Here is a 12,621-nt window from a genome sequence, read left to right on the forward strand (position 1 = left end):
AGGAAAAAAGGATTACGCATGCGCCTCTCGTGCGCTTTAAGTGCGTCATATTTTAACCCTCTGCCCGCCTAATTGCGAAACTTTCTGCGGGCTGATATCGTTTCGATTAGCTAATGTGAGGCAGGGCCACTGGCTATAAATCAAATCTTGCGAGTGAAATGTGCTTTACCGTTAGACCGAGTCTATTACCAAATCTGAAAGCGGATGACTGCTCATTTCCATACACGTTTGTGACTTCAGTCTTTCGTTTCTTCAGCGCACCAAGACAAAAGATCGAGAATGCGGAGAATCGAAGAGATATTTGTTGCCTGTCGAATAATAAAAACGAAAGAAATAGAAACACTTCCTCTCCGAAAAGAAAAACAAAGGAAAATCACTTGACGCTGTCAGTTACGCGAAACCACTTTTTATGGTTTTTCATCCCGAACAAAATAAACAACGACACAACCGAAAAAAAAAGAAACGAAGACCGCAAGTGGCTGGAAAAACTAAACTTGCTTTGGGTTTCCCTCGCTTTTCCGAGAATAAGATTGAATCGGGATTTGGGATCGGCTCTTGAATTGAGGATGAGGTCGGGGCCAAAGGCCAGGCCAAACATTATAAACTCGAACATTTTGTGGCACTTGAAAAATGGAAAAAACCGAGGGAGAGTCCTGTTTCGTAATTTATGCCAAGTGGATGAGATTTCAATGACCGAACAAGTAGCCGCTTGCAACCTCAATTAAAACCGTATTTATGCCATCATAAAGAAAACATTGCGTTGCGCTACCTGGACTCACTTTCCACTGCCGATCCTCATTTTTTCATGTTTCCTTAAAGGTGTGCGTGTCCATGGAGCATTTCCAAGATCGCGAGACGACATAAATTGTCTCACCAGCTAAAAACCAATGGGAGCGGAACTTGATCGCGTTTTTGGAACGCCCAAAAGTCCTTGCACAGGTGACAGGTGCTCTCGATTTAGGGCAACAGGCTAATTTAGTGTGCACATTGCGCAGGGAAATGAAGAATTTTACAAGAAGAACAAGAATGTTTAAACTAAGGGTTACTATCACGCAACCCCATTAAAACATAGTTCCCTGTGAGGTACTTTTATTATGGCTTTACATAATAATAGAGCACTAACTAAAAATTGTGTATCTTAGAGATGGACTTAATATCACATGAGCATAAAATGGCAGATATTTATCTTATAGGTTGGCCTCAATGGTTTAAAATTGACATTCCACGCAGTTATTACTGTGTGCGTTAAAGACATTTAAATCAAAGATATGTAAATCAATTGATTTTAAGCTGAACTTCGACCTGGACTTCATATCTATAAATTCCCTTAAAATATTAATATTTGTATTATTTTCACAGTTCACAGAGCTTCCAAAAAAGTGTAACTCCCACGCAACCCCAGGGCAACCTGGGGGCAGTTGGATGCCTCCTGTGAGGATTGAACTCACGACCCCTGGTTTACAAGACCAGTGCTCTGCCACTGAGCTAAAGAGGCCCGCCTTTTTAGCGCGTCCCAGATGCGAATTTCAACCGCTGGGCGAGAGCTTGGCTTGCATCGTACGGTTACTATATCTTTGTATCTGCTCGAAGAACACAAAAGATAGCTGTCGCAGAACAAGAACATATGTTGACACAGTTGGAGCTGCTCTCGTTCTTGTTCCATTGCTGTCATCGAGCTGATAAATGCTTTCAAAGGCAATTAAGAGAAATGGCAGTGGAAAGGTGGAGTGAATTGGAGATGGAGGCACAAGGTCAGGCCGACCGGATATTAATTTCACAAAAATTACACACATTCAGCGGATAATCAACATTAAGATCGGCTCTTGGGCGCCGCGCTTCAGTGGCCCATGACAATTAAGGTCAAAAGAAAGAAAATTCGGCAGCCTGTTCACCTGTTGCCAAGATGGAGCCATTAGGGCCTCCCTGAAAGCCCAGTCGACATGCTTGATGAGCAAATATTTTCACATCATCATTTTGATTACCACGCATCTGCGAGATACACATACATATACGGTTTGTGTTGAGTGCAGTTCGATTTCAGTTTCGAGGCAGCAGTGCGTGCAAAATGGATCAACGATCTTTGCGCTCCGCTACCAGCCGTAAAATCAACTGCGGTTCGGGTCGGGAGTTTTCCCCAGAAACTGCGATCGATTAGGTTCCATATGTTGACCCTAAAATCGAAGATCTTACACACACACACAGCAGGATCCGGCCAGGAAAAGACGAGCAACTGTCGCGTGCTGAGTTGTAAAATTTTAACAGCTGCTCTTAATGTGTCGAGGAATGGATAAATTGCCTAAAATTACCCGAGGTGCCCAAATTGCTCGTAAATCGCATTAAAACGAGCACAGCTAAACCGCAAAAAGGATTTGCTATAGGCATTAAGCTGACTAATACTCCCCGTCTCTGTTTTTTGTTACCAATCAATCCGAAAAATGTCAGGCAATAACAATGGGCACAAAAAATTGGGTAAAAAATTGCCTGATTTAGTGTAAAATTGCAGAAAAAAGAGACAACAGAGAGAAATATGAGGCTAATACGCGCTGACAGGCAAAGGACATTACATCAATGGCACCGTCGTCATTAGCATCCCAAAAAAGGATCGCAGACAAAGCAAAAAAATATATATATAACCACTATGGAGAGGGGGGGTTTAGGGAATCCGCTCGAGGCAATTCGTCACAGTCTGTCACTTCGCATACTCAACCCCTCTCGCACCAATCAATCTCAGGTTGTAACTGTATTACGGACGGCTGCTGGATGTAACAGCTTACGATCCCAACCTAAATCGAGGTCCTGCGCATGCGCCACGTGCCTTTTCCGCTCTCCCCCTTTTTCCCATTCCCTTTTGGCCAGCTGCCGCCGACGCCGCTCTTCAGCGCAATTGGGATTTTCAACCCCCTCATCGGCTTGAAAATTCATTTCATTTAGCTTTTGTTTTCCACTTGAGCTGAAGCACTTTCCATTGTTTGCCTTTGTAAACACACACATTGCAGTGCATTTTGGTTCGCGTTTTGCTTTCTTTTCGTCTATTTTTTATTATTTTTAGTTTTTAATTAATTTGAACTGATTTCGGTCTGAAGAGTTTTTCCACGCAATGCGTTTACGCTAATGGAACTCAAATTGAATTAAGGCTTTTGTGCACTTCCATTGACCCTAGCGACATTTTCAGCGAAGAAAGAGGGGAGCTCATGTGGCGAAGAGGGTTATTGGTTGATCGGGAAATGCATAAAGAACTCAGAAATCACTGAGAAGAAAATTCTCGCGAAGGAAATGTTTTTACTTCCATTCAAATGCAGCCGAAAGAGTTGAATGAAAAAATTCACGCAGAGTGTTTAATTGAAATTTGATTCCTTCCGTTGATGGACAAGTGACGGCTCAGGAAAAAGTACAATGAAAGGCACATTTGGAAAACCCCAAATCAATGAGTGTTGATTGAAAATGTGAGTGAATGAGTGATTTCAATCACACAATTCCTATTTGTCGACAGAATATTCCATTGATATATTCACTATATTGTTTGGAAAGAATTGCATTACCACTGCTCGCCTTAAAATTGAATTCAAATCTCATGTTCCAACATTTTGCCTAGATAAACAAAGTTTATAAATCAATATTTTATTTCCATCTAATCTTTAAGTCAGCATTGACTTTATTGTCACAAATTTGAAGCAGGGTCTTTGGTGTGATTTACCTTTGCTTAAATCATTAAAGATTAAGATGAGACAAAAACGAAATGGTCCAGATCCTCGACTAAAAGATACCCATTACTCAGATAGTTAGAGTGCAAATGATAAATTTCAAAATTTGGTTGGCATATTTATAAAAATTACAAAGAAAATTAATAAAATTAAAAGGAATAAAAACATTTTTCAAAGGTGTTACGCATCCTTTGTAATTGGTTGTCCCTACACCAATACCTGATATAATCGATGTTATTAAATTGGAATCCCATCTCAGTGCCAATTCAAAAATTCAACTAATCTATTATACCCTTTAGCCCAACTAATAAAGTGTATAAAAATCTTACAAATCAGCCAAAAGTTGTAAATCGGCCGAAAACAACTTGATTCCGATCACTTTGGACCTTAATTTATTTAAATGCTTATCCGATCGTTCAAAATTAATTAAGCGGCACACTTTAATTTGCATAAAAACCAACTTGGCACATAAACAACGAATAAGCCCCAGCTGGCAATCAAGTACAAGATCCAACAAATCCATTTTCAAGACTTTTCAGACAATGGCCAAAATGCAAAAGTCTGTTATAAATTATTTATGACGTTTTCCAAATGTCAACAGCCAAATGCGTCGCCCACCAAATGACATTTGACGGCAATTGAAATGCATGTGGCTTAGGAGAGAAAAATGGTTTTTAATTATTTTAGCAGGGTTTTTTTTTCTGGTGACAAACTGAGGCAGGAAGGTGCTCAGCCTAGCTTAAACACAATTTAGTTGCTGCAATTAATTTCGGCTTTATTTGATTGTTGTCTGCGAACGGGCTGTGAGTTTTCAGTGCAAATCAAGTTGACATAAATACCTGAAAACAAAACTCAGACAACAACACAAAGTTAACAAAAGCAGACACACAAAATGCAAAACGGAAGTTTAGTATATTGCAAAATAAAAAACGCAAATACACAATGCAAAAGATTGCTTAGTTTATGTAAGCCGATGGTTTGAATACCCTTTTGAAATATCTATTTATCATTTGTTTAATTTTGTACATTTTTATTGTGAAAACTCTTTCCAATTTAAAAAATTTAAACATACTCTGTTTTGAGGTACTTCTCAATAGGTATATTTATTATAAATCGTCATAATGTAAAGCAATGCCATCAAAAATCAATTTTCGAGTCAATAGCTGGTATTAACAAACAATTGACAAATATTGAATGTGTAAAAGTAGAAGGCAAACAAACTGGATGTTCTCCCAGAAGTGTTTGGCGACAATGAACCCCATAGAAGGGTATAAAAACAAACAAAAAACGCAAATGAAACGGAAGTTTGATAAAACATACATATGTATGTGTGTGAGCGACCGAGAGCCATAAAGAATAAAAAAGGTGGACTAGGGAAGAGGAAATAACAAAATACACTGTAATTAACGGGCGGCTCTTAACAAAGAAGGGTGTTGAGGGGTGCATCATTTATTCCGCATGAATTTGCATTCGCATTGGCCAGTTGCAGGGGCAAACCAGGGTCAAAAAGTGGACGAAAGCGATTCGAAATGCATTGGAAAATCCAGAAATGCATAGCCACTATGACGGGATGATTAGGGGTTGCAACTTCGAGGATGCAACTCTCGCAGAGTGATAAATATTTTGCGCCTGGGATGACAGCTCATAAACATTGCGATTACGACTATTGACAATGTTCAATCAGGACCACACGGGGCATCCTTTGAGTGGCTCTACTGTACTACAAGCCACTGTGCGTACAAGTGACAGCTGCCGATCCGCTGTAAGCCCTGATGATTACATTGTTTTTGACATAGACACAGACATAGACCACCCCTTCATTCCGCCATGATTGATGATTGATGACAGAGGCGAGATGTACGAGCTGTCATGTCCAGTTGTCATCCATAAATGTGCACTTTACAACACTACTGCCTGGAATCGCTTAACTCAGAGAGAGGGATCTCTTTAAACAAGGGGTTACAAATGCGCAAAGTCAAAAGCGGGGCGCTATTCAACAGCTTAAAGAAATTTGCATACTTGTATAGCATAATGTGCACCCTTACCATAGGTATTGGGTTTCGCTTTCCTTTGCACATAATGAATTTTCACGGCGGGACACCCCGAAAAAAGCGGTCCGAATTTTTACCAAAGTGGGCGTTGTAATGTTGACACTGTAATTTACGCATTTCACCTTTTCTTTAACGCATTTGCATACAGCTTAAATGCCAAAGGGCTTAGCAAAGGTGATTCGATATGGGAAACATTTTTGAACATTGAAGTACAGTTGTGTCTTCGGCAAATGTGCAGTGAAGTTCAGTTGCAGCCCAGTGACACAATTCTGTGTTGCATTTACCACTTCCCACGTCAATTCTTCTCAATTTACCCATAACAAATTGCGGCTCGAAGTTGCACACCCGCAACTCTCTTTGAACTTCCACTTGTCTTCATTAGCCATAGAAGTATAGCAGCTGGCTGTTTCCCTCAAGTGCCGCGATGCCAGATAAGGGCAACATTCATTTCCTTTGTCATGGAGCTAATTTCTCAAAGTACTCGGCAATTATAATTACAACTTTTTGAACTACCCGCGCCAAGCAATTGTTAACAGACAAAAACAATGCAAGCGCACGACGCTTGGTTCAAGTTACTCTTTTGGCGACCGCCTTGCTCAAGCCTCTTTAGCTCAGTGGCAGAGCACTGGTCTTGTAAACCAGGGGTCGTGAGTTCAATCCTCACAGGAGGCAATTATGAAAACCCGAAGGTTTTTTTTTGATTAATTATATTATTTTACATTGCTATTTCCGTGCTTTATGTTTCGTATGCAATTGCTATTTCCGGGCTTTATGTTTCGTATGCAATACTTTGGTTGTTGAATTACATTTTTCGTTTTAAAAAATAGTTTCGAAGAATATAGTTTTAGAATATAGTTCGGATATCACATTTACTAAATATCAGAATGTTGTAAATATAGTTTGTTAAAAATATTTATTTCTTCGTTAGGACTTCCATTACTTGCGCCTTACCAATTTGTTTTATATGTTTAAATTATATAGATTATATGATTATCCATACTTCTTTTTAAAAATGGTTGTTATTAGTGGTATTAAATAGATCACATTTAATTCATTTTATGTATGAATTCTTGATCCACGAAATCAACAAAATAAAGGAGAGGTTCGACGAGCTAAAGATTCAGATTTCCATCTGCCTCCTGTGAGGATTGAACTCACGACCCCTGGTTTACAAGACCAGTGCTCTGCCACTGAGCTAAAGAGGCGAACAACCCGCTGTTGTCAAAAATCTCACTTGGCACTTAGAAATTTTCTTGCTAATTTAGTTGCCTATTTTAGTATAATTTCTAATTAATCAAAAATGCTTTTCCTTGTTCGGTAAATACATCCCAACCTAACAACTTTGTTAGTAAACAAACGCGAGCGTTCTCTTCTCTCATCATTTTTCGCCGCTTTCTCAATTTCTCTTTGGCACACTCTCTTCTTCTAAAAATAAAGTCCCCAAAAATGCTGTCTTTATACCACATGCTGTAGTCGAATTTTCCTGATATACCCATTCAGTTTATCTGCAGTTTTCGTGCCGAGAGTACAGAAATAATTCTGAAAGTCTATAAACTTGCATAATTTAAAGGTGAAAATATAGCTAAAATGAAAACTCCACTTAGCCAGAAGACAGGCTTCTTTGCCGAATACTATCTCAAGCTCAAGGATCAGGCTGGTCCAAATTGTGAGTCGGATATTGCCAAGTTATCAGCGTGCAAGAGCGATGAGGAGCGCGTGGCCTATGTGGAAAAGTTGCCCTGGGTGCAGGCGGGGGATGCCAACCTGGTGGTGAACCAGGAGTTCGCCGGAAAGAACGCTTCTCTGGCGGCGGAGATCAAAGAGCGGGCCACCTCTGCATTTAAGGCCAAGAAGTGGCTGGAGGCCATGATGCTTTATACCAGAAGCTATGTGGCTCTGCCTAGTGAAAATGGTGAGTGGTTGACACATTCTTATTAATTTATTTATTTTAAACAAGTTTTTTTGGTTCTTCTTCAGTGGCGGAGATACGTGTTGTTTTAGCCAATCGCTCAGCTACCTTGTATCACATGCAGAAATATCAGTAAGTAGTTAAGGGAAATTTATTTATAAGAATTTTAGAATTTCATTTATACACTTCTAATATACGCTTCCAGAGAGTGTCTGATTGATATAAAGCGAGCCCTAGATCTAAGTTATTCGAAAGATTTGATCTATAAGCTGTACGAACGACAGGCTCGTTGCTACATGGCCCTTAAGGATTATCCCCACACAATTGATTCATTCAAGTGAGACTTAGTTAAGTTTTTAAAACTTATCCTATAACCACATAATTTTCGCGAAGAAAGTGCATCACCGCCATGGATGACTCCACACTGGCCTCTGACAAGCGTGCTAAACTGAACTTGGATGCCATGACCATGATTAAGATGCTGCAAAACGATCCACGCACTGCCAAGCAGGAGGCCAAGCAGCAAAAGCAGAAGATAGCTTTGGATCAGGCCAAGCCAGTCAAGCTGGAGAATGAGTTCGTGAGTCCTCTGGTGAGAATTGATAGCAATCGACAGGAGGGTCGGTTTGCCAGAGCCTCAGCAGATGTAAAGCCAGGCGAGGAGCTCTTAGTGGAGCGACCTTTTGTCTCTGTCTTGTTGGAGAAATTTGCCAAGACGCACTGCGAGAACTGCTTCATGAGGTATCATATCATCCGTTAATACCTTAAATTATTTAAAACCTTCCATCTTGTCTAGAACTGTGGTTCCTGTCGCCTGTCCCCGATGTGCCGATGTGCTATATTGTTCGGAGCAATGCCGTGAGGAGGCCTCTAAAAAGTATCACAAGTACGAGTGTGGTATAGTGCCCATTATCTGGAGATCGGGTGCATCCATTAACAATCACATTGCTCTGAGGATCATTGCCAGCAAGCCCTTGGATTATTTCCTCAAGTTGAAACCCACCATTGATGAGGAGCTGACCCCTGAACAGCTAATCAGGTGTGTTTACTTATTTAATATTTAATAATATTTAGTATTCTTTCGTTTAAACATTTTTAGTCTGCCCAAGGATGACTTCCGAAGAGTTGCCCAATTGGAGAGGCATCAGGGTGAACGTCAGCCATCCAACTTCTTTCAGCACGTCCTGATGGCTCGCTTTTTAACCAACTGTCTTCGGGCAGGGGGTTATTTTGGATCGGAGCCCAAGCCAGATGAGGTGTCAATAATTTGCTCCCTGGTACTGCGCAGTCTGCAGTTCATCCAGTTCAACACCCACGAGGTGGCAGAGCTCCATAAGTTCAGCTCCTCCGGAAGGGAGAAGTCCATCTTCATAGGCGGCGCCATCTATCCCACCCTGGCCCTGTTTAACCACTCCTGTGATCCTGGCGTGGTGCGTTACTTCCGCGGCACCACCATTCATATCAACAGTGTCCGACCCATCGAAGCAGGACTACCGATTAATGAGAACTACGGACCGATGTACACCCAGGACGAACGCTCGGAGCGCCAAGCGCGTTTAAAGGACCTCTACTGGTTCGAATGCTCTTGCGATGCCTGTATTGACAATTGGCCCAAGTTTGATGATCTGCCTCGGGATGTGATTCGTTTCCGCTGCGATGCACCGAATAATTGCTCCGCGGTAATTGAAGTGCCGCCCAGCTGCAACGACTTTATGGTCAAGTGTGTCACCTGTGGCGAGATAACCAATATCCTGAAGGGCCTAAAGGTAATGCAGGATACCGAGATGATGACGCGCACAGCGAAGAGGCTGTACGAAACAGGGGAGTACCCCAAGGCGCTGGCCAAGTTTGTTGATCTTATCCGGATTATGTATGAAGTTTTGGCCCCTCCTTTTCCCGACTTCTGCGAGAGCCAACAGCATCTCAAGGATTGCTTCCTTAATTTGGGCAATGTCTATACTTTGGATTAGCTAGGATTCTTTAATAATTGATTAAAACATTGTTTGGCTAATGAGTTTAATTTGCAAAAATATATAAAATAAAAATGCTGTAAAAAAACAGATTCCCATCTGAGGACATTATTGTTTATTTAAGGAGTGTTACTCAAGTTAATATGCAGATGGGAAAAATTCCATATCACCCTAGGCCTATTGTGCAAATAGAAGAAAGTGGGAAATCTTCTCTAATAGTTTCTAATTTTACAGCTTGTGAAAATGCAAACATTCATAATTTCATTAAACGTTGAATCGATTCAAGTCAATTTCCGAATAAGTCTAGAGCTATTTTTTGGAGCCATCTGGAGTTTGGTGGACAAACCAAGTTTTTGTCATGGTTAGTGTCTTAGCTAACTATAAAAAGTATATAAGCGACTTGTAACGTTCCTACGCTATAACAATTCTTGTGAAAACCTATTGTGAAATTGGTTTTATTTATGTATGTAGTAATTAATATTTCATAGCATTTTAAACAATATTTCAACATTAATTAACATGTATAAAAATGCATTTAAACCTTTTTTTTTAACTTTGTCTTAAGTTTTCGAGAGTAAATTACTAAAACCTTTTCTTTGTTCGACACCCAACGGATAACAATTGTTTTATTACAGAAATGTACAGTTCATATATAATTTCAATGTTACGCCACCTTTTAATGTTATTATTTAATAGACATAGAAATTCGGTGATATCCATCGAGCATAATCGTACCACGAACACCGTCCTCGGTGAATTTTACTGCATCCGGCGATTCTGTTTTGATCATAGTAGCAGCAGCGGTAACAAATTGTCGTCGGATGCCAACCCACTCCTGCAATTTGAAAATTACATAAATGATGCATTTGATGCATTTACCACACATACCATAACAATCACTTCTGTATTCCTGTTGATTTCGCAGATAACATTTTACTGCCGGATTGCCATTGTTCCAGATCCAGGGGTTTGTGGAAGAAACGGGAGGTATCCCTGAGGTCGAGGGCCGCATGTAGGGAGGTCTGTAAGTCGGATATATTGGATCGCCTTGTGTTGTGGAAGCTGTGGTGGTTTCTGTCGTTGTAGTTGTGGAGGTTTCTACTCCTGTAGTTGTGATGATTGCTGTTGTTGTTGATGGGATCTTCTTTGTTGTTAAAGTTGTAGTACTTGGTTCGGTTGTCGAAGTTGTGGATATTTCCGTTGTTGTAGTTGCGGCAGGCTCGGTTGTTGAGAATGTGGAACTGGTCTCAGTTGTTGTAGTTGTCAAGGATTCTGTTGTTGGCTCCTCTGTTATAGTGGTCGTTACTGGTGCCTCTGTGGTCGTCGTTGTTATAGAGGGCGGCGGTAGATAGATGGGAACTTCTGGCCTTGTATCCTGAGCCCACGTTGCAGTCGCGATGAAGAACACGCAAATAATAGCAGACTTCATTTTTAGCGTGCTGTGTTGACGTGAGCGGATTGAATCGAGTACTGAAACTGAGTAGCTTGTGCTTGGGTTTTAGCTACAGAGCTGCAGTCATTAACACACTTACACACAACCGACCCACACGCAAAAGGTGAGGGCTGATAACAGAACAGTAGAAGACAGAAAAACCCAACGCCAAGTAATTTCATAAAAATAAGATGCTGGCACTTAAAAATATTTGCTTGCGTAAATAAATGTTACTAAAAATTAATTACAAATATTGCTAACCAGAGCAAAGAAAAAACTGTTTTATTTCCGGTGCAAAAATATATATTTTTGAGAATTTCAAATTTGCCCGATTTGTTAATCATCCCATTGTTTTTAAAATTGCTCAACTTCTATAATAACTGGTTGCACAACTAATGTTCAAGCATTTTACTGTTTTTATTTCTGTTCCTGCTTAATTTCTTTTTACAATACTTGTTTCCAATTTACGTGCACTTTCAGTTGGCCATAATCATACGCCACACAAGGCCCTTGGTGGAGCTTACTACATTCGGTGATATGGCTGTCGTAGTAGTAGCAGCAGCGATAACAAGTGGCCCTCGGTGGGACTGGCCAGCCTGCAAATTGAAAAGCAAACAGATGAAATGTGATTCACCCAAGGTCCGGTCCCCTTTATTATCACATTATACCATCGCACTTACAAGTATTATACTTCATCTGATTTCTCAGAAAGCATCTTTCTATCGGTTGCATCCACACCCCAGGAATCTCGGTTGTCCGTGTGGGTTGCTCAAAGGGAGGCCTTTGTGTTGTTGAAGTCGTGATGGGTTTCGTTGTTGAAGTGGTTGTGGTGGGTTCCGTTGTTGTAGTTGTGGTGGATTTTGTTGTAGAGGTTCTTGTGGCATCTGTTGTTGTAGTTGTCGTGGGCTCCGTTGGCCTAACATCTTCTGGTATCTCTGGTATAACATCCTGAGCCCAAATGCCTCCCAACAGAAAACAAAATAGAAACAGTGAAATTACTTTGCCAAAATACATTTTATAGCAAACGGTGCTAACGGAAGCTGATTAGCTTAAATACTAAAACAGATCCCCAGCTTCGATGTTTAGCTAGTCTTTAGCTAGCAAAGAGCGGAGGACTGATAACAGAAACCAATCGACAGAGAGGCTTTAGATGCTCAAAACTACAAAATGAGCGGTTGAGCAAACACGCTGCTTTATTTTGAGCAGCGGGTTCGAAAAATGCTTATCAGAATTTAAGGTTAAAATGGCTTTTTGGATCGCTGCAATTACTTGCGGGTTGGTAAGCACGCATGCGCAACCTACCTTGTAACACTTTATAATTCGACTTTTCGTCTTTATAGGCTGGCAAATGAAGTGAATAGGAGTAGTTACAAATTATGGTTGAAAATAAAATTGTAATGTAAGAAGAGAAAAAAAGTTTTATTTCGGCGGTACTATTACCTGCAAAAAGGAGACAATTACAAAATTCGGTGGACTAATTTTACATTATGCGGCTATTGCTACAAACATTTTAGCGCCCTCTAGTGTTAGGTATTGACATTTAAAAATTCTTTATCCA

At 40.5% G+C, this 12,621-nt stretch overlaps 3 protein-coding genes and 3 non-coding genes across 6 annotated transcripts; 2 read left to right on the top strand and 4 right to left on the bottom strand.

Annotated features, from left to right (window-relative positions):
• Window positions 1-1,423: 1,423 nt before the first annotated feature.
• Window positions 1,424-1,495, bottom strand: tRNA:Thr-TGT-2-2 (transfer RNA:Threonine-TGT 2-2). Its single transcript has one exon. It is a non-coding gene; the product is annotated as a tRNA-Thr (tRNA).
• Window positions 1,496-6,352: 4,857 nt separating this feature from the next.
• Window positions 6,353-6,424, top strand: tRNA:Thr-TGT-2-3 (transfer RNA:Threonine-TGT 2-3). Its single transcript has one exon. It is a non-coding gene; the product is annotated as a tRNA-Thr (tRNA).
• Window positions 6,425-6,885: 461 nt separating this feature from the next.
• tRNA:Thr-TGT-2-4 (transfer RNA:Threonine-TGT 2-4) lies at window positions 6,886-6,957 on the bottom strand. The gene has a single exon. It is a non-coding gene; the product is annotated as a tRNA-Thr (tRNA).
• Window positions 6,958-7,250: 293 nt separating this feature from the next.
• Window positions 7,251-9,733, top strand: Smyd4-3 (SET and MYND domain containing, class 4, member 3). Its single transcript, NM_165831.3, has 6 exons — window positions 7,251-7,664; window positions 7,730-7,793; window positions 7,867-7,998; window positions 8,055-8,402; window positions 8,458-8,700; window positions 8,761-9,733. The coding sequence occupies exons 1-6, from the start codon at window positions 7,340-7,342 to the stop codon at window positions 9,629-9,631; spliced, it is 1,983 nt and encodes a 660-aa protein (NP_725048.1). The 5' UTR covers window positions 7,251-7,339; the 3' UTR covers window positions 9,632-9,733.
• A 496-nt stretch (window positions 9,734-10,229) lies between these two features.
• Window positions 10,230-11,103, bottom strand: CG30026 (uncharacterized protein). Its single transcript, NM_165832.4, has 2 exons — window positions 10,520-11,103; window positions 10,230-10,466 (listed from the first exon to the last, which is right to left on the bottom strand). Exons 1-2 carry the CDS (start codon window positions 11,058-11,060, stop codon window positions 10,321-10,323), a joined length of 687 nt encoding a protein of 228 aa, NP_725049.3. The 5' UTR covers window positions 11,061-11,103; the 3' UTR covers window positions 10,230-10,320.
• Window positions 11,104-11,463: 360 nt separating this feature from the next.
• Window positions 11,464-12,092, bottom strand: CG34054 (uncharacterized protein). The gene is made up of 2 exons (NM_001038851.2): window positions 11,744-12,092; window positions 11,464-11,659 (listed from the first exon to the last, which is right to left on the bottom strand). The coding sequence occupies exons 1-2, from the start codon at window positions 12,075-12,077 to the stop codon at window positions 11,508-11,510; spliced, it is 486 nt and encodes a 161-aa protein (NP_001033940.1). The 5' UTR covers window positions 12,078-12,092; the 3' UTR covers window positions 11,464-11,507.
• Window positions 12,093-12,621: the final 529 nt, after the last annotated feature.

The sequence above is a fragment of the Drosophila melanogaster genome, chromosome 2R (genome assembly GCF_000001215.4).
Source record: "Drosophila melanogaster chromosome 2R".
Lineage (NCBI taxonomy): Eukaryota > Metazoa > Arthropoda > Insecta > Diptera > Drosophilidae > Drosophila > Drosophila melanogaster.